We start from the raw sequence: 20,012 nt of genomic DNA, 5'->3' as shown, positions 1-20,012 counted from the left end.
CTTAGTAGCAAGAATTGGCGCCTGCGCCTCCGTGTTTGCCTGGAAAGATCAGGGAACATCTGTATTTTACAATTCAAAAAAAAGTTCCTTCCAGTGTTGAAAATAATTTTTAAAGATCCACTCCTTGTCTGAATCGAGTAGGAACCTGACAGTCAACTTAGTTGGCACTGCTAGATCTTCATCCAAATTTTCCAATATATCAGAAATACTCATCTTTGGTGCTTCTTTCACTTGAAACTCTTTTTCTTCTTTAGTTAGAACGTTCTTTATTTGTGATATATAATACACTTTAGTTACTATAGGAAGTGTTTCTTCTGGAATCTTCAATGATTCAATTAGGTACCTTTTCCAGATATCCTTAGGAGAGGTATATGGAATCTTCGGAACATTTATACAACGAATATTCTTTGCATGAGCTAGGTTTTCCAAGTTTTCCAACTTAAAATTGATGCATTATTTTCCTTGATAATTTCTTGCTGGGTAAGAATAAGACTTTCAAGTTTTGTAGTATATAAGTCCTGAATCTTTTTACTTTCACCCATATCTTTTTCTACTAATTCCAATCTCCTATCCACATCTTGAACTGCTTTGGAAATATTATTAACTTGTAATGAAACATTTATATTTAAAGTATTAATGGCTTCCCAAATTGTTTCGAGACTAAACTGCTGAGGCCTCACCAACTCTGTTATCTGAAATGGGGGACATTTGGATTCTGTCCCATAACCCTGGATTAGGGCAGTTGGAGCCACATTTTTGCATGGATAAAAGGGGGCCTCTCCTTCCAATAGTGGGGAGAATCCAGCGGAGGCCCGACCCCAGTATCCACTGATACTAGTGTCGGGTGCTGGATTCTCAAGCGATGTTCTGTTTACCGGAGACAGCATTGTATCAACTCAGGGGAGGTTGCAGGCTCCTCTTACCCCCCCCCCCCCCCCACTCCACTCCCAGCGAGCCCTCCATGGCTTTTTCTGTGACCTGAAATACGTGGGCGTCCATCGGCCACACCAAGACTTGTGGCGAGGATGTCTCTGGAGCTAGACGCTCCCTCGCCCTGCATTTGCAGGCCGAATGCGGCATAATCCGCGAGGAAAGGATCAGGTAAAAAGAGACCAGATGCCCAGATGACTCACTAAACTGCCATTTTGGGTCACGTGGCCTCTAGTTGACATTGCTGGGTTCTTAAAATTGTGGAGTCTGGATATTGCTCGCATTTCTCCTGGCTTCCCATGCTTCCCATAAATGGCGCGGGCCATCCAGTGCTCCTACCATGTGACAGGGGCCGGCCAATGGCACGGATACCCTGTCACATGGTAAGGGCAAAGGGCCATCAGCGCCATTTTGATTAGTGGCAGCCGACGGCCTGGGAGCGGGAGATCGCTCCCGGGACCCCCACTGGACCACCAGGTACCTGTAAAAAGTTTTTTTTGGGGGGGTCGGGAGGGTGGGGGAAGCTAAGGGATTCGTTTTAAAGGGTTGGGGTGGGTTTAGGGGTTATTTGTGTGTGCTGTTTTTCCCGCCCTCCCCCAAAACGATAAGAGAACCCCCACGAACAATATCGTGGGGTTTTCCTATCGTTTTGGGGGAGCCCCCGATTTCTGACGATTTTGAAAATATCGTACGATATTTTCAATCGTCCGAAATCTGATTCACATCCCTAATAGTCTACGTGAACAAGCAGAGACACACAGGGTCATGTACTCTCTGCCAAAAGGCAATAAAGATATGGGCATGCAAACATTAAGCTATTCTGCTAGTGACTTTCCATCCAGGGATCTCCAACATGCATTAGCAGATCATCTCAGCAGAGATTTTTGTCTACATGAATGGTCCCTGCAACAGTCAGACTGTTCAGTCTATAGGGGGTTTCCAGCAAGTGTATTCTTGCGATGAGACAGGGTCCTGGTCACCCCGATACCACAACCTCTCACTTGTGGCACCACAGATCAGATAAAATCATCAATCCAGAATAAAACAGTAATGAACCCTTTTACTAGTATTGTGCAGGTAGACAGTAAATCCAATCAGAATATTAAATGGGAAAAATAGAGTAGTGAAATATAATATAAACTTGCAGTTTTATTTTATATCAAGCAGTGCAAAAATAACACTGGGTATGGCCTGTTAACCAAGGCAACCAACGTACTCATATGGATAGTAAAAAATTAGGGAACACAAATAGAGAAAGGTGTGGGAAGGGGGAGGCAGTGAAATACACAACTTTCAAAATTTGTCTTTATCCCTGAGTACTCAAAAAAAAAGTGTGTGGTGGGGGGGGGGGGGGGGGGGAGGGAGAGACAGATCCAACCCAATGTCAACAGTTTCTAAAGGGTGCACCCTGTCCCAAACACGAAACTGTGTGAAAAACTCCCCCCAAATAATCAGGAAAATGAAGAAGTCCCTCTTGATGGTGGATCTGGCTAGATGACAAACCAAATAGATGAGCACTGCAGTTTGTGGAAGGTCTCTCTCTCCTGGGGAGCATCCCCAAATGGTTTACTTGGTATTAAACAGAAAGAGCCTGATATTAAAAAGCATTTACTCATGTAAAACTGGGTTTTACGCAAGTAAATGGACTTTTGAAAATTCCTACACTTGCGTAAGTGCACTTTACTTGAGTAAATGGCTTTTGAAAATTGTTAAACTAGTAATTACATTTATGTGCATAACTCCTTTTGAAAATTACCCCAAAGCGGGACTGGTTTCAATCTGTTACAGAAAGACGATGGTCCATCAGCTTCTCATGTGGCTGTACTTGCCAGCTAGAGTTTATGCTTGACTTTGGCTGAAAGGCTGAAGCAGTTAAGATGAGATACTGAATTTGTGACAAAAGGCAAGGAAATAAACCTTCTCCCCTCCTCTGCTAAGATACTATCTGAGCAAAATTTAGATTACTTAACTCCATCTCATATGAGGGTGATCCAGCCATGTGCTCCTGGGCTTGGATATCTCTGGAAAGGAAGTGTGTCTCAGCTCCTGGCTCCCCATCCCCTGCTGGAACCCCACATGCATCTCGCCTATGAAGCAAGAACAGCTCAGAGGCAGACCTCTGTCTCTTCCCCTTGATAATTAGCTCTTCAGCTTAATAACTGATTACAGGGCTGCCATATGTACTCCTCTCTTCCTGGCTCCAACTCCTGGCTGTCCCCATTCCCCACACACAGAGAGCATCAGCCAAATTATGCCTTTTCTATCATAAATATTCTCCCAGCATTCCTTTGGCTTCCTCCTCTGCAGGCTATGTAGTGCTGTTCTCCAGGCAGGCTAAACATTACAACCCTTTTCCCAACTTGTTAACACTGAGTGCACTGAATGTTGGTTCTTGCAGAACATTTGCCATTCAAAGGAAAGCACACAGGGGTTTTTGATATATTTTTTATATTCCTTCACTTTGGCTGTGGAGGCTTGTTGAAAACCCCTTTTTGACAAATTCAAAATACATCACTCAGATCCAGACACAACTTGGTCCACATTGTAAGGCTCCAACACATGATAAGCTCATGGCACAGGAATCTGGTTTATAGTAGCTTGCTACAAGAACAAAACAGAAAACTGGAAAGGTTTTGCTCCATTCTTTCTAGCAAACTTAGATCCTCTCAGGATATAAGAACAAAAGATTTGCCATACTGAGTCACATCAAAGGTCCATCAAAACCATAAACCTGTTTCCGACAATGGCCAATCCAAGTCATAAGTATCTGGCAGGATCCCAAAAGTTAAATAGATTCCATGCTGCTTATTCCAGGGATAAGCAGTGGATTTCCCCAAGTCATCCAAACCTTTTTTAGATCCAGCTATACTAACCCAGCTTTTCTGCTTGACTGGAATATATTTCTCATGTATGCTTTTCCATCAATTTTAATGATAGCTAGAATACTGCAAAAAGTTCTTGAAGACTGGTCCTCTCTGATCCTTGTAGCTTGTGTGGCCTAGGCAAGTTTGTTTTAGTTACCTGGTACAGCTGTCCAGCACTCCTCCGATACCTCTTAGGTCTGAACCATCCTTATGAAGAGGGACATTTGTTTCATCTGAACCTTCCCTTCCTCAGCTTGACAGCTTGGATGTTGAGAGCTCAGTGATTGCTGAATTGTCCTTACTCAATCAAGGATATTGGGGATATAATAGTGTCTACCAGGAAACCATCAACTAGGAGACCCTACAATTTTTAATGGAAATAGTTCTTCACATGATGTCAACAGAATTCCTTTTACTGAGAGCTATTTGCTCTCTCTTCCTTCTTTAGGTCTTGGCACCACATCAGTAAGAGTACATCTCATGCTGAAATCAAGGGTAAGACTATCTTCTCTCATCCATTAGTTTCCAAGTTCATGAAAAGCTTATGGCATACTAAACCTCCAGTTGGGAAGCCACCTGTTCCATGGGACTTAAACATTCTGTCACAACTGATGAAGCCACCATTTGAACCACTGTAGTCTGCTTCGCTAAAGTTTCTAATATGGAAAATAATATTCTTTGTAGCAGTCATATCAGCTAGAAGAATCAGAGAACTTCAGGTTTTGGTTCATTATCCTCCTTATATGCAACTCTTCAACAACAGGATAGTTTCTCTGCCCCCATTCGGAGTATCTACTGAAAAAAGTATTAGCTTTCCATATTAATCAACCATGTTACCTATGTTCTTTCCCAAGGCCACATGCACATGATGGTTAGAAAGTGCTTAGACTGTAAAAAAAAGTCTTAACTTATTACAGAAAAACTCAGCCACATCATCAGACTTTGCAACTGTTCATCTCTTACGATTCTAATAGACTGGACATAGCAGTGGCCAAGCGTACATTGTCCAACTGGCTAGCAGACCATACCACGCGTTGCTATGGCTAGCAGGCTTACAAGTTACATACACCATCAAGGCTCATAAAATTAAAGCCATGGCTGCATCAGTGGCTCAATCTGTGAGCCATATCTTGAGACATCTGAAAAGATGCAACATGGACATTAGTAAATACCTTTGCATCCCATTACTGTGGACAATCTCTTAAAGAATGAAAGCAGATTCAGACAGTTTCATGTAGTCTGCTTACCCAGTATACTACTTTCCATGGTGGGGTCCAGGTGGCGTATTCAGTAAACGCTCAACTACAATCTTCACATGGGGCTCTTCACATGTCATGGCTAATTCAGCCCTGCTTGTCAATGGAGAAAATAAGTTTGTTTACTGTAAACAGTATTTTCTATAGACAGCAGGATGAATTAGCCATGCTAAATATCTGCCTACCTCCTTCAAGAATTGACTACCTAGCTAGAATTAGCACCAAAAGGGCTCATGAGGCAACACTCTTGCAGGAATCTTTGCACATGCTCAGTAGAACAAAAGATCTATGTACTGAGAGAGAACAGTCCATTGAGTGCCGTCTGATGTTACCCACAGGTCATGGCTAATTCATCCTGTCTAAGGAGAACACTATTTATGGTAAGTAAACTTGCTATTCTATCATTATAAATATGTTACCACCTATTCTGACAATGAAAAGATATAAATGATAACCCTCTTATAAAAGTTTTTACATTCAGCCATCATTTTCATTTTTATTACAGAGGGAAATGTTTCCCATTCTCCATATGCTGTTGTGATGTCATTGATATGTATATGAAATCCTCACAAATAAATAAGAGAATATCACATCACCTTGGTTTATAATTATAAAAATTATTTCCTTCAGCTATACTCACTTGAATTGAAGCATAGAAAAAATATTAAAGTCATGCAGATCCTCAGTAGCTGAATTCGTAAATCCATTACTGAAAACAAAGTTAGGTATATTTTAATATAGTACACCTTTTGTAACTTATAGCCAAGGAACAAGGAATAATATACATATATATTACAAGGAATGAAAATACAGCTCCAGCAATCATAATGACTGGCTGTTCTGGGATGTCAAAAGAAAGCTATGAAAATTTATGCTAAAATCAAAAAATGTACCTTAGTAAGGCACAAACCCAACCATACCAGTATACAGTGCACAACAGAGTAACCAAATTCTGAATCCCTTTTGGCTGCACAAAAACACTAACAGTGGTCATAAAAAAATGTCTTAAAATGTACATCCAGGCATTAAAAACCCCATGAGTGTGTTACATTATTTACACATGTGAAATCTATTTCCAAGATACTTTGAAACAAGCGCCATGAAGAATCAGGAATTTGAATACATCTAGGACACATGGCACATGTTTCTCTTATTCTACTATATATATATATCTCTGAGGAAACTCCCACAGACATCCTTAAGGAACCGGCCACAGCTATCTGGTCAGGTCCTCCTTAAGTCCCAACCCAGCAAGAAATTCTGGGCCCAGGGAGGATCCCTTCAGCCTAGCATAAGAAGGCAGGGCTCAGAAGGCTTAGAGAAGCCTCAGGGTGCAAACAGGAACCCATTTTATACAAAGACCTGCTGCTATGTATGATGTCTGTATACTACCTGAATTAAGGTAAGCTGAATTTGTTTGTTTGACTTTTCTTTCTCTGTAAATAAGTTGCACATAAAGGAAACAGCCAGAGTCTGCCTCCTTATTCCTTCTGGCTGTTTCTCAAGCTGCTATCACCAAATTACCACATATAGTGGCAGTAGTGGGATCTCTTGCCTAAGCGAAAAGCACAGGCAAAAGCCCACAGCTGCAACAGCAGAAAAACCCCCCAAAACAAACAAACCTTTGCAGAATTTTTTTCCCCAGTTCCACTCACCCAGCCTTCACACAACAGACCAAGGGGGCTAGCCCCACCTGTGTAGTCAAGGGTCAATCAGTGAGAAAAGGTCAGACAAGCCAGCAGGTTTTATTTTGTTTTCCCACAAGGTTTTAGAGCAGTGGTTCCCAACCCTGTCCTGGGGATCCCCCAGCCAGTCAGGTTTTCAGGATATCCACAGTGAATATGCATGAGAGAAAATGTGCATGCACTGCTTCCATAACATGCAAATTTTCTCTTATGCATATTCATTGTGGATATCCTGAAAACCTGATTGACTGGGGAATCCCCAGGACAGGGTTGGGAACCACAGTTTTAGAGGCAGCTCAGTAAGCAGGGAAGATGGAGCAGGTGGTCCAGATCTTTACTACAGGACAGCAACAATTACAGATTGATCAGCAGCAGGCATTGTGAGAGCAGATGATGCAGCAGCATATGGTGCTAACCCACTAGCACAAGCTGTGCAAACCGCTGTAATCAATCAGTCCATCTCCCGTGTCACCGTCACTACTTAAGATGACCCTGATAGATTCCTCTGATGACCCAGACTAGATTCTTCTAGTCTGTACTAATTCCTTTACTGCTGGCTGACAAGTTGCTCAGGATTACGAACAGTCCAGCAATTGCAGGAATCAGCAACAGCTGAAGAGAGAGCGAAGTGGAAAGCTGCAGGCTGTACATTTACTAAAAATGTAGGCTGGGTGCATCCAGCAGGAACTTTGTGTTGTGCTTTGAATGTTTTAAATCTGATGTTACATGAAGTTCATTGGCCTCTACATAACAGTTCCAATACAATGTATATTAATTTGTCTCAAAGTATATGGGCTCCAAATTTACAAAGCCTTTGTTCGCAATTTGTGACCAGATGTCCCTGCTGGTATACAAGAGAGAGAAGGATTCACCCTGGCAGTCTGACAGTGATTTTGGTGGGGAGTTCTGCAGGCTGGAGAAAACCCAAGGAAACTATCCCACAGACTTAAAGATGTTGCTTGGACGTGGCTGCACCCAGAAAGGAAGACTGGGGTGGAGATAGCCAAAGCGGTTTTGCTGAAATAGACAGCCTAGAGTAATCTATGTGGCAGTGGGTCTGCAGACACCCAAACCTTATGGTTGAAAAAGCTCTGGAAGCAGCGGAGGTCTATTATCAGGCCCAGACTATGGCTAAATAACCATACTTCCCAGAGAAGCCACTCAACCCATGTACAGGATGACAGAGTCCTATGAGCTAGAAGCTCCAACAACCAGTTGCACAATTCTGGCTGGACTTTTCACTTCAACTGCAACCCTCAGCTAGACCGCTATGTATCAGCTGTGGAGAAAGGGGCCATTTTACCAGAGTCTGTTCCCATAGGGAAGATGAACTCAAAGACATTAAAGCTGTGGCTCATACTTTTGCAATTTTGTGGATGTCCCAAGCCAGGGAGCCTCTACTTTTGTGATTATGGTTGAGCTAGATGGTGTTCCAGCCCAAGCATTAGTGGAAATGCTCATTCGAAGAGAGTGGTGAGTCCAGATTGACTCCGTCAGTGTAGTGATCCTGGCATACATATACAGGGACCAATGGCAGTATCCAACGAGCTGGGTAAAACTGAAGACTCTGATTGGCCAAGACAAAACTGAGGTTGTTATTCTTCCTTGGCTACCCTACTCCATCATCATAGGATGTGATTGTCCAAACTTTAAGAACCTCTGGGAATCAGCTCACCGTGGACTTGTCCAGCCACAACAATGAAGAATTGGAGTTTCCAGAACTCTTTCCCTTGGACAATACAGATCTCCATCATAAAGACTTCAAGAATCCTAAGTCCTAGAGGCAGTGATGACAGGACAAATAAATTTATGCTGCTAATTTAGAGGCAGCTGGAGAAGAGGGATTGGAGTCAGGGTAAGGACAGCAACCCACCCAGAATATCTTACCTGGCCCCTTTTATTGGGAAAGAGAGAATGACTTGGGAAGCTTCAGGTGGGCCCAGAGTGAGGATGAGTCTTTTAAGTGGGTCCAGGAGCATATACAGGGGGTTGACGGAAAGCTAGTCCCTACAGCGCAGCTTACAGACCCTATCCCTCCTTATTTTGTGATGAAAGGAGATCTACTTTTCCAAGTTACAAAGGGAAGTGTGGAGGGGACTTGGTAGAACAGCTCCTAGTTTCCAAACTGTATCATCAGAAGGTCATGCAACTAGCACACGACCACCTTCTAGGGGCTCACCTGGGTGAGAAAATATTAGCACAATTCTATTGGCTAGATCTACATAAACAGGTCCAGTTGTATTGCTGGTCCTGCCCTACCTACCAACTAACAAAGCCTGCTGGTGTATGGGAGGCACCTCTCATACCAATGTCCATAATTAAGACCCCTTTAGAAAGGATGGGCATGGATCTTGTGGGGCCACTAGAGAGATCTACTAGAGGAAATACATACATCCTTATCATTCTGGACTACACTTGAGGCAGTACCACTACAGAAAATGAAGACCCTGAAGGTGGTGACCACCCTAATGGAGATTTTTTCATAACTTGAGGTGCCCAAGGAGATCTTGATGTATCAGGGAACCCTGTTTGTGTCCAAGGTAATGAAACAACTCTGAACCTTGTTCAAGGTAAAATCTTTGCATACTTTGGTGTATCATCTACAGACCAATGTCCTCATTGTGTGCTTAAATCAGATGCTCAAACAAATGCTGAGGAAATTTGTGGATGAAGATGGAAATAATTGGGATGCATTTTTACCCTATGTGCTGTTTGCAATCTGCAAAGTGCCACAGAGCTTGAAAGGGTTTTCCCCTTTTGAGTTGCTGTATGGAAGGACATAGCTAGCAAGTCTTGGGAAGACAAAAGGAACCCCAGGCAGAACCCTGTTGACTACGTTCCCCATGTACAGGATCACCTGAAAAAAGACTGAGGAGGTGAGTCAGGTTACCAAAGCCCAAGATTACAAAGAGTATTCCAGCTGGGGACTGTGTCTCCAATCTTCAGAAAACAAGTTGTTAGCCCATTGGCAAGGACCTTGTGAGATTTTGGAGAAAACAGGGTCCATGGATTACAAAATAACCCAACCAGATTAACGAAAGAAAACTCAAATATACTGCATAAACCTCTTAAAGAAGTGGGTTGTACAAGAGTGTTGAGAGATACAAGGAGGAGAGTTTGGTTCCAAGGTCAGACCTGAAATGGAACAAGCACAGGTTCAATTTGGAGAGCAGCTGTCCACTGACTTAAAGCAGCTGGTACAGCAAAACAAAATGATCTTCTAAAACCTGCCACTTGGTGCAGCATGGCATCATTATGACTACTGGAGTTGTGGTACGCCAACATTCCTATTGGATTCCCAAGGCCAGGCATCATATCATTGACTCAGAAGTGAAGGAGATGCCCTGGCTCAGGGTTGTAGAGAACGCTAACAGTGATTAGTCCTCGATCATAGTGTTGGTGCCAAAGCCAGATAAGAGCATAATGTTCTGCATTGACTTTAAAAAGGTAAACAAGGTCTCAAAAGTCGACTCGTACCCAATGCCACAAGTGGATGAATTGATTGAGCATCTGTGATCAGCCCAATTCATCTTTACCCTGGACCTTACAAAAGGGTATTGGCAGGTTCTTGTCATGCCAATGGTGAATGAAAAGACTGTGTTCTCAATATCAGGTGGACTTTTCCAGTTCACCGTTCTCCCTTTTGGACAAAATGGCATCCCAGCAACATTTCAATGCTTGACCGACTGCCTTGTCCACCCACATCAAGGGTAGGCAGTCACCTATTTGGATGACATCAGGGTGTACAGCCCTGATTGGAAGTCACATCTAAGCCAACTTCAGGCCATGCTAACCAGTCTGAAGAAAGCAGGACTAATGGCTAACCCCAATAAGTACTTGCTGGAAGGACAAGAGGTTCAGTATCTTGGCTATACCTTGGGGAAGGGCAAGGTCCATCCACAAACCTGGAAGATCAAGGCAATCACCTGGGTTCCAGTTCCACAAACAAAAGCAAAAGTGAGAGCAATCATGGCCTTATGGGATACTATAGAATGTTTATCCCCAATTACTCAGAGAAGATAGAATCTCTCACAAGGCTGTTGGTAAAGAAAGCACCAGAGAAAGTACAGTTTTCAGCTTAAGGAGAAAAGTTCTTCGGGGCTCTTTAAGAGGAAATATGTTCCAAATCAGTCCAATCTAAGTCCAAGAGAAGGATGAAGTATTCTGTGGCATACATTAGCCAAAAGCTGATGTCTCAGGAGAGGCATAATTCTACAGTCGAGGAGGCGGCTTTGGCAGTCAAATAGGCCTTATAGACCTTGCTCTACTACCTGCTGGGATAGCAGTTCATGCTTGTAATGGACCAGCAACCATTTCCATATATAAATAGAAATAAGGAGTCCAATACGAGGGTGATGAGATATTTACTGGCTCTACAGCCCTTCAATATAAGATCCAACATAGGACAGAAAAGGAGAATGCCAATGCAGATTTCCTGTCCAGAGAGGTGTCCTTGATACAGGCAGGCCCTCATCCCAAGGGAGTCTACAGGAAACTCCCTCAGACTACCTTAAAGGACCGGCCACAGCTATCTGGTCTGGTCCTCCTTAAGTCCCAACCCAGCAAGGAATTCTGGGCCCAGGAAGGATCCCTTCAGCCTAGTAAAAGAAGGCGGGACCAAGAAGGGTTAGAGAGGCCCCAGAGTGCAGACAGGAACCCATTCTATGCAAAGACCCGCTATGTGCGATGTCTGTGTGCTATCTGAACTTAAGGTGAGCTGCATTTGTTTGACTTTTCACTGTAAATAAATTGCACATAAAGGAAACAACCAGAGTCTGCCTCCTTCTTCCTTCTGGCTGTTTCCCAAGCTGGTATCTCCAAGTTACCACAATATCCTCTTTTTGAGGGCAAGTATGGAAAAAGGAAGTCAATATTTTCTAGAACCTTCTCTAAAACATGAAAAGCACTTTATTGTAGCCCATGAATAATAAAATATGAGTCCATGCAAGTTTCTTATTTATTTAAAATACTTAATTGCATCCTTGATCACCTGAGGCGGTGTACAACAAAACCATGCATAATCCACATCAAAACATATAAAACAATTAATAACAAATGAAACATTAAAATGAAAACAATCACTTTTGCTGCTGCATGATAATCATCGCTGTCATATCATATAACTTCTTTAGACCTGCCTAGCTTTACCCCTGCAAAAATAAACATGTTTTCAGCTTTTTTCAAAACACTAAATAACCTTGCTCAAATCTAATATCAGTAGGCACTAAATTCCAGAGGATAGGTGTCACATCCACAAATGCCTTATGCCTCTGAACAAAGGCATTACCAATAAGGTCCCTTGACTCAAAATTAATTGTTGCCTAGGAAGGTACCATTCCAGCTTCTTGCAAAGGTAATCAGGGCCCACTCCTCTTAATATATGAAATATTAAAACTAAAATCTTAAATTGAGCTCACACTTTAATAGGAAGTCTATTAAGTTAAATTAAAACTGGAAAAATAGAGGTTTTAACCCCCATAATTAATGAGCAACCATAGTTTGGACTACTTGTAGACTGTGTAAGAATCTTTCTGAAAGACAAACACAGGCCATTAGAGTAATCCAAGTAAGAAGTAACTATGGCAATGCCTGGATTACTGCTGAGGTTTCCCAAAAAAGGTTGACGTTTCTTAAACAATTTCAATTTATAATATGCAGTGCAAATCACTTGGAATACCTGTCTTTAAGACCAGAATCTAAATTGACTGCTGGGTCCTTCATCATTGCTGAAAATATTAGTATTCTGACCCTACCTCATTCGCCACTGGAGAAAACTCAACTCCGGGACCTCCAATCCCCAATATTTCAGGGAGGGGTTTGTATGCAAAATCAATTTGTTATTCGCAAACCAATTAGCAAACAAAGCTTTATTAATAGTACCTAATATTAGATCAGCACATCTGAATGAGGTGAGAGACCGCGCCTTATCAATCACCGGACCCAGACTATGGAACCTATTACCAACAGAATTAAGGCTACAACAAGATAGAAAGAGATTCAGGAAGGAACTAAAAACATTTTTGTTCTGCCAGGCATATGAGAGTGAGGCCAAATAAGGGAAACGTTAAACCTTTTATTATTGATAGAAATATTTGTTTTTAGTTGTATTTTTAAATTTTTATTACTGTTGTATTAAGTCATAATTAATAATGCAAGCTTAATTGTAAGGTGTTTGTACTAACCTATGTTTTAAATTTTGTGAACCGTAGCGATGGAATATTACTGTGCAACGGTATATAAAAATTGTATAACGAAAATAAATAAAATAAGATTTCCAGAAAACTTGTCTTCAGCTCAGATAGAACCTCTGATCTATCTGGAACTAATGGAACTGTTTTGTCACAAACCTGTTCTTCTTGGCACTTGCATATTTGACAATAATTTGTCATCTGTATACATATATTCTTATAATTTGAGTGTCCGAAAAGGTGCTCCTAATGCTTGTAAAATATATTGAAGGGGAGAGAGCAAGAATTTCTGTGGGACATTGCAATTTAACATTATTGGGTTAGAAAAAAAAATCTCACATAGACCTTAAGGCTCCTATTTTCTCCAAAGAATTGAGATCCAGTTCAAGGCATTGCCAATTAAACTTAACTGAGAACATCTATCCAAAAGGACTGAATAGTTGACCAGATCGAAAGCAGAGGTTAAATCCAGCAGGATCAAAAGGCATGATTAACGTATATATATATTTTTTGGTTAAGGATATTGTATTTATTGTTTCAGTTCTGAGTGACTGCATTCTAAGTGACTGATTTATTAAAGTATACCACCACTAAAATCACATTAATAGTAAATAGGCTCCATTAGAAATAATGGGAGCTGCAGTAAATGTGCATTTTCGCATCTCAGTGCACTCAACCTCTATAGGATATAGAGTGCTATGACTGAAAACGCATTTTTCAGTAGATTTTCTGATAATGGAAAATATAAATAATGAAATCTAACTGCAGTTCATATTATTTCACATACCTAAACCTTTTAAGCTACTTCATCTTTTATTTATTTCCCTCTTTCTAATTTGCTTACTGTATAATACAGTATTTTTCATTTATCTGGAAAAGCTGATGACCCCAGAAAACTCCCATTATCACATCATCATTTTCCAGAATGGCCTCTGTTCCAAACTATTCCGGATAAACTGTACTCTACTGTACTCTATCCCTGCTGCCCCCAGTATCCATGTCTTGATTTTCTTCTTCCTGACCCTCGCTTGAAATTCTGTTTAACTGAGTTCTTTATAGAAACTCAAAACTTATATGGTCTTTACTACTGCATTATATTCCATTTCTTTCATACCACACCAAACGTTTTGGAAGTCGGTGAACCCTGGATAAGAAGCTCCAACATAGTCCCTTAGTCCATTCTCTCTCTCTGTCCCTCTGAATGTACTCTCAATCCCAGCTAACAAAACTATTTTTGTTTGCTGTAGTCTAGAATGCTGGTGGCTGAAATTTTTTTGTTGCTAGGCAGTGACACATCAATTACTTGCTATTTCTTCTGGTTACCATAGCAGCTCTATAGCAAAAGCAGTAAAGAGAGGATTTCTCCTGTTTTGTATTTAACAGAAAAATATTTATGAATATTGTCCTAAATACAGTAGTGTAGTATAGGTGCTGCAAAACATTCAGGTGATGGATAAAGAGAATACAAGAAAAAATGTGTTTTTAACCTGCTAATTTACTTTGAGTCTTATGAGACCAATCCAAATGCTCACCTACAAGTAGACTGAGACAGAGAACAACTACATTGGATGCAGGGAACCATAAACCCAATAATAATCCAGTATTTCTGTAACAAAGCAATGAAAATCTTTCCACTACCCTGGCGAGCAGAGGAATTGTTAAACTCACTAACCAAGATTAATTCCCACCAACAATGGGGAATTAAGGTCCAAAACACTAAACATTTGAGCCTGAATTTTAAAAGTGCTGTGCGCGGTAAAATCAGGGTTTACGCGCGTGGCCGGGCCTTGCACGTACCGCATGCATTTTAGAACAGGCCCGGCCACGCGCATAAACTCCGGTATGCACAGATGAAATGGGCGTGGCAGGGGCAGGCCAGGACAGTGCCATTAGATGCTGTCCTGGGAAAGCATGTGCTGGCAGCTGGCCAGCACTCTGAGTTTACTTCTGCTCCAGAGGAACATGTGTGCGCGCCGGGTATCACGCATACATGTACGCCCACGTGCAACCTTTTAAAATCTACCCCAATATTTCTTAACGTGAATAGCAATGGGGTGAAAGACGACCAATTCACATATGGGCCAAAAACTGAGGAAACCACATCAAGCAGGTAGAAAGCTTCAGCCAGATGTCATCAAGAGTGACCCTTCCATCAGGATAGGCATAAAGAATATTGAACTGTTTATATTTGAATTAGAAGTCATTGAATCATTGGACCACAGCTTGAAGCACCAGCCAGCAGGCTCATGGACATTTGACACAGTGATTGAAGCATGCAGGACATTACAGATTGACTCCTTCACTTGACAGATGGCTGGAAACTTACAGAAATCACCTCATTCCTTAAGGGTAAGATTAACATGGAGAGCAGTGAACATGTTGGCAAAGTTAGTCACAGTCACAGGCATTTTGGTGCAAAGCCAGCTCTAAGTGAGATGGTGGAATGCAACAGCTGGATGGCTTGATTATGACATTGGTAAAGATGAAGATCAGAGGAATCAGCAGGCAATAGAAATAGAATCAGAAATATAGACAACATCTTGACCATGGACCTTGATCTTACAGCAAGCTGAGACAGCACCTAGGCCACAAAAAGTCCCTCCTCTGGAACACTTTATAATAAAGTCACCAGGTTAAACATTGGGGAGAACTTGGTTAGAAGGACTCTGAAGCACTGGAGCAACTTTCTGGTGAATCTTCATGACTTGCTAAGGTAGTTATAAAACAAAATGCAAAATCAGTTCATCTTGAACAAAGTCCATGTCAACTGGGAGACTGTGCATAGAAGGCATGGGTTATCGGGGCAGCCTATGAGTATTTCGTGGGGAATGAGACCATGTTTACGATTGGGCATTCTCATGAGAATACGTAGAGTGGCAATTCAAAGAGGTCTTGTGATTTTGGCCAATTTATTCTTCAGGACAATTTAAAAGTTCAATGGAGTTTTACCCTCAACACCTTTGAATTGTCTCTGGGATTCCAAAGTAAGGTATGATTTCAGTTAACAGTTTCTTTGCAACAGCAATGGCATCATCCTTAATTACAGGAAACACCTTGGTCCACCTAGTAAATCTACAAAAAACATGTAAAATATCTCCAATTTAACAGTAAGGGCAACATAGTAAAGTCTATTTATTTTATTTATCGAGTTTTATATACCGTCGTTCGGTTTTGCCATCACAACGGTTTATAATTTTCGATGGGCTACATAAGTTAAGGAGTTAACATATACATTAAGAACGAAATAATAGTGTGGCATACCATAGATAAGGAGTTAACATATACATTAGGAATGGAATAACAGTTCATGCATTATTGGGTTAGTTGTACATATTTGCTGTAAGTATTACAGTTTGAGAGGGTTGCTAGGAAACTTTTAGGAGAGAGATCATGTGGAGGGCTGTGGTATGTTTTTGTTCAGCTTGATGAACAATATCGTTTTCTAGGTTTGCTTGGAAGAGGGGTGAGCGTGGTGGGGGCCAGTGAGGTGGTGTGAGGTTCAGGGGATGGATAGAAGTCAGAGGATGTTAAGGTAGGTTTTAGTGAAGAGCCATGTTTTCAATTCTTTCCTGAAGGTTTTTAGGTTCAATTGGGTTCTTTGTTCAGGTGGAAGAGTATTCCAGAGTTTAGGGCTTCCGATGGTTAAGGCTCTTTCACGAGTTGTGGTTAATTGTGTGGATTGGGCGGGTGGAACTTTTAGGAGACCTTTGTTGGTTGAGTGGAGGTTTCGTTGAGGTGCGTGGAGTTCTATCACTTTGCCTAGCCAGTCTGTTTGATGTCCATGGATAAGTTTGTGAAGTATGGTTAGTATTTTGTAGTCTATTCAATATTTTATTGGGAGCCAGTGGAGGGATATGAGAGTTGGAGTAATATGTTTGTGTTTTTTTGCTCGTGTTAGTATTCTGGCTTCTGTGTTTTGTAGGATTTGGAGTGGGCGTATGGTGTTGAGTAGTAATCCGAATAATAGGGAATTGCAGTAGTCGAGGTTGGAAAAGATTAGTTGTTGTAGGATTGTTATGAAGTTGTCTGGGGACAGGAAGGGTTTGAGTCGACGAAGTGTTAGTAATTTGTGGTATCCTTCCTTGATTTTGTTGGTGATGTGGGTCTTGAAGGATAGTTCTTTGTCGATGATTACTCCTAGGTTGAGGGCATGTGTGACTGGGGAGATTGTTGTCTTTTGGTTCTTTGTTTTGAGTGGTGGTGGGAGTGGAGTGCTGTTTGTTCGGTATAGAAAGATTATTTCTGTTTTGTCGATGTTTATTATGAGTTTCAGGTTGGTTAGTATTTGTTTAATCTCGATGAGATAAATGGATGTTTTTTTTGTAAGTTTCTTCTAAAGTATTCTGAATTGGAATTAATATTTGAATGTCATCTGCGTAGAGGACTGGTTAGTAGTTGACATATTGGGAGTAGGTAGATATTGAAGAGTGTTGCGAATAGTGCTGATCCTTTGGGGACTCCTGTATTAAGGTTTATTTTCTTTGAAAGGGTATTGTTGAGTTTTATATGGTCGCTTCTGTGTGATAGGTAAGATGAGAACCAATGTAGAGTTTTACCAGTTGCTCCTATTTCGGTTAGCCTGTCGATTAGGACTGGGTGGCTTACCGTGTTGAATGCTGCTGATAAGTCAATGAGTATCAGCAGGTAGCTTTGGTCTATTTATTTATTTATTTAAAATCTTTTCTATACCATCGCAACAGTTTACATGTAGGCTTAATTTATGTCCATCTGCTACACGCTAGGAAAACTGATGTTTCCCTTGGGGTTAAAGTTTGAAAATCATCCGTGCCAGTCTGTATTCTCTTCTTCGATGGTATTTTATTTAGCATTTGTTTATATACCGAGGTATAGCATACATTGCCTTCACTCCAGTTTACAGTACAACAACCAGATACATTTAAATTTCATAATAAAATGACAGAAAAAGAATCAGAACAATAACTTAATACAAACATTAAGATCAAGTAAATACATTGAACATTATAACATTAGATATGAGAGTATGCAATAATTGAAGTTGACAGTAAAAACCGTACATGAAAGACAGGATTCTGCGAGGCATGGAGAATGACAGAGGAGGGGATTGCAAGTGAAAAAGGAGTGTGTAGAGGATGAGATAAGGGAGTTATGTTCTGCTGTCGTTGGGAGCACAGCCATTGTAAGACTGTGAAAGAAGCCATTCTTTTAGATCTTTTTTAAATGATTTAAAATTTTCTTGAGAATTGAGGTGTTGAGGAAGTGAGTTCCATAATTTTGGGCCGATGATAGAGATGGCTCTATTTCTAGTGGAGGATAATTTGGCTTGTGGAAGTGAAGGGATATCCAGCTGAATTTTATAAGTTGATCTTGTTGTATGAGCTGAGGTGTGTAGATGTATAATATTGTTCAGGGCAGTGTAGTCTGCTTTGTGAATTGACTTGTGTAGGATAGTTAGGACTTTGTATTCTATTCTTTTTTTAACTGGAAGCCAATGTAAGTTGTAGAGTATTGTATATAATATATATATATTGTATATAATAAGCTTTTGATAAAATAGGTAATGTTTCTTCTGGGATTTTTAAAATCTCCATCATATATCTCCTCCAGCTCTCTTTTGGGGTACTATATGGCAACTTGGGGAAATTTATACATCGAAGGTTTCTTACTCTAGTTTGGTTATCTAGATTTTCATATTTTTGTTGTAGAATTTGATTCTCTTTCAGCATTTCATGTTGTAAGTTTTTTACATACTTACAACATTAACCTCCAAGGCTTGTAGTTTTTGTTGATTCCCATCTTGTTCCTTTTCTATTTTGGTCACTCGAACTTCCAATTTTTCCACTTTTTTATCAATTTGTAGAATTTGTAGAGAAATGTTTCTATTAGTTTCTTTAATAGCTTCCCAAATTGTTTCCAATGAAAAAAACTGGGGCCTTACCAGCTCAGAAATTTGTCCAAAAGTCTCGAGTCCTCCAGAAGCTTGCTCCAGTGTCTCCACTCCCTGTGGCTGCAGTTCAGCTTCAGGTGTAGCTTCTCCTCCGTCCCGTTCTAGGTGGTGCAACGCTGAAACAGTTCCCCCCGTCAACACGGGCTCTGGAGAAGAAACTTGCACGGCACTCAGTTCCAGTGCCTTTGGTTCCTCCCGCAGTTGACCAGCACGTTTCAGCGCGGGATTTAGTGGAGGCTGTCTATCCTCCGGTGATGATGACATCAAATGCTCAGGGCCGTCTCCGGACTCTTCTTCCCTCCGTTCCACGACCAACGAGCTTACAGCCGGAGTTTCTGCTCCTCGACGCAGGTGAGCATCCATAGGACCAAAGACCGCTTGAGGCGGGGGGGGGGGGGGGTGTCTCCAGAGCAAGGCGCTCCCTCGCCCTCTTCTTGCGGCCTGAGTGAGGCATGTAAAAAGGTAAAGTTAAGGAGAGACGCTCTCGTGCGTCTTACCATTCAGCCATCTACTTTGCCTTTGTTAAAGATGGGGTTAAGCATGCAGGGTAGGTCACCATACATGACATCATCGAGTCAGCCCTTTACCCTCTGGGACTTCAACTCAAGCTGCAGAATTACCAGCATTGACCATTGTACTCAGGCATGCATAAGGTAAATGTGTTAATATTTATACCAACTCCAGGTATGCATGGGGAGTGGTACTTGTGGAAGGACAGAGGATTTCTCATCTCTGCAGGCACCCCATTTGCCATGGCCCACTCATTTCGGTACTCCTGGATGCAGTTTACGTCCTGATTCTGTTGCTATTGTTAAATGTGCTGCTCATACAAATATATAAGAAGAAGTGTCAAGGGGAAATGCCTATGTTGATGCCACCACAAAACAAAAAAAAAAAGCTGCCCTGAAGGCAAGCCCTCCTCTCACTTTGGCAAGCCATTGCCTCTTTTGTGGCAGAAGATGTTATTAATCTGCAGGAAGCTGCTCCTAATGAAGAAAAATGGTACTGGATGAATAACTGTAAGTTACATGCAGATGGAGTATGGCACCATCATGATGGTCACTCAGTTACCCCCCACTCTTTGTTACCTTCTCTTCTCCTATGTATCACACTATGGCACATGTAGTGAAAAATGCAAAGCTTTCTTCCTTTCGTAAAGTGTG

The 20,012-nt window shown here is 41.3% G+C and overlaps 1 protein-coding gene across 1 annotated transcript in view; it reads right to left on the bottom strand.

The window, feature by feature from the left end:
* Positions 1-14,136, bottom strand: part of LOC115093318 — a 61,964-nt gene extending 47,828 nt beyond the window's left edge. Inside the window, exons 1-2 of the mRNA XM_029604957.1 lie at positions 14,043-14,136; positions 5,691-5,759 (exon numbers count right to left, since the gene is read on the bottom strand). Coding sequence (XP_029460817.1) covers positions 5,691-5,759; positions 14,043-14,088 — 115 coding nt within the window. The 5' untranslated portion in view covers positions 14,089-14,136. The remainder of the gene's footprint in view (positions 1-5,690; positions 5,760-14,042) is intronic.
* Between the last annotated feature and the right edge of the window lie 5,876 nt (positions 14,137-20,012).

This window comes from Rhinatrema bivittatum, chromosome 6 (assembly GCF_901001135.1).
Source record: "Rhinatrema bivittatum chromosome 6, aRhiBiv1.1, whole genome shotgun sequence".
NCBI classification, from domain to species: Eukaryota; Metazoa; Chordata; class Amphibia; order Gymnophiona; family Rhinatrematidae; genus Rhinatrema; species Rhinatrema bivittatum.
The sequence above is the reverse complement of the archived record's forward strand: the minus strand, read 5'-3'. Positions and strand labels throughout refer to the sequence as shown.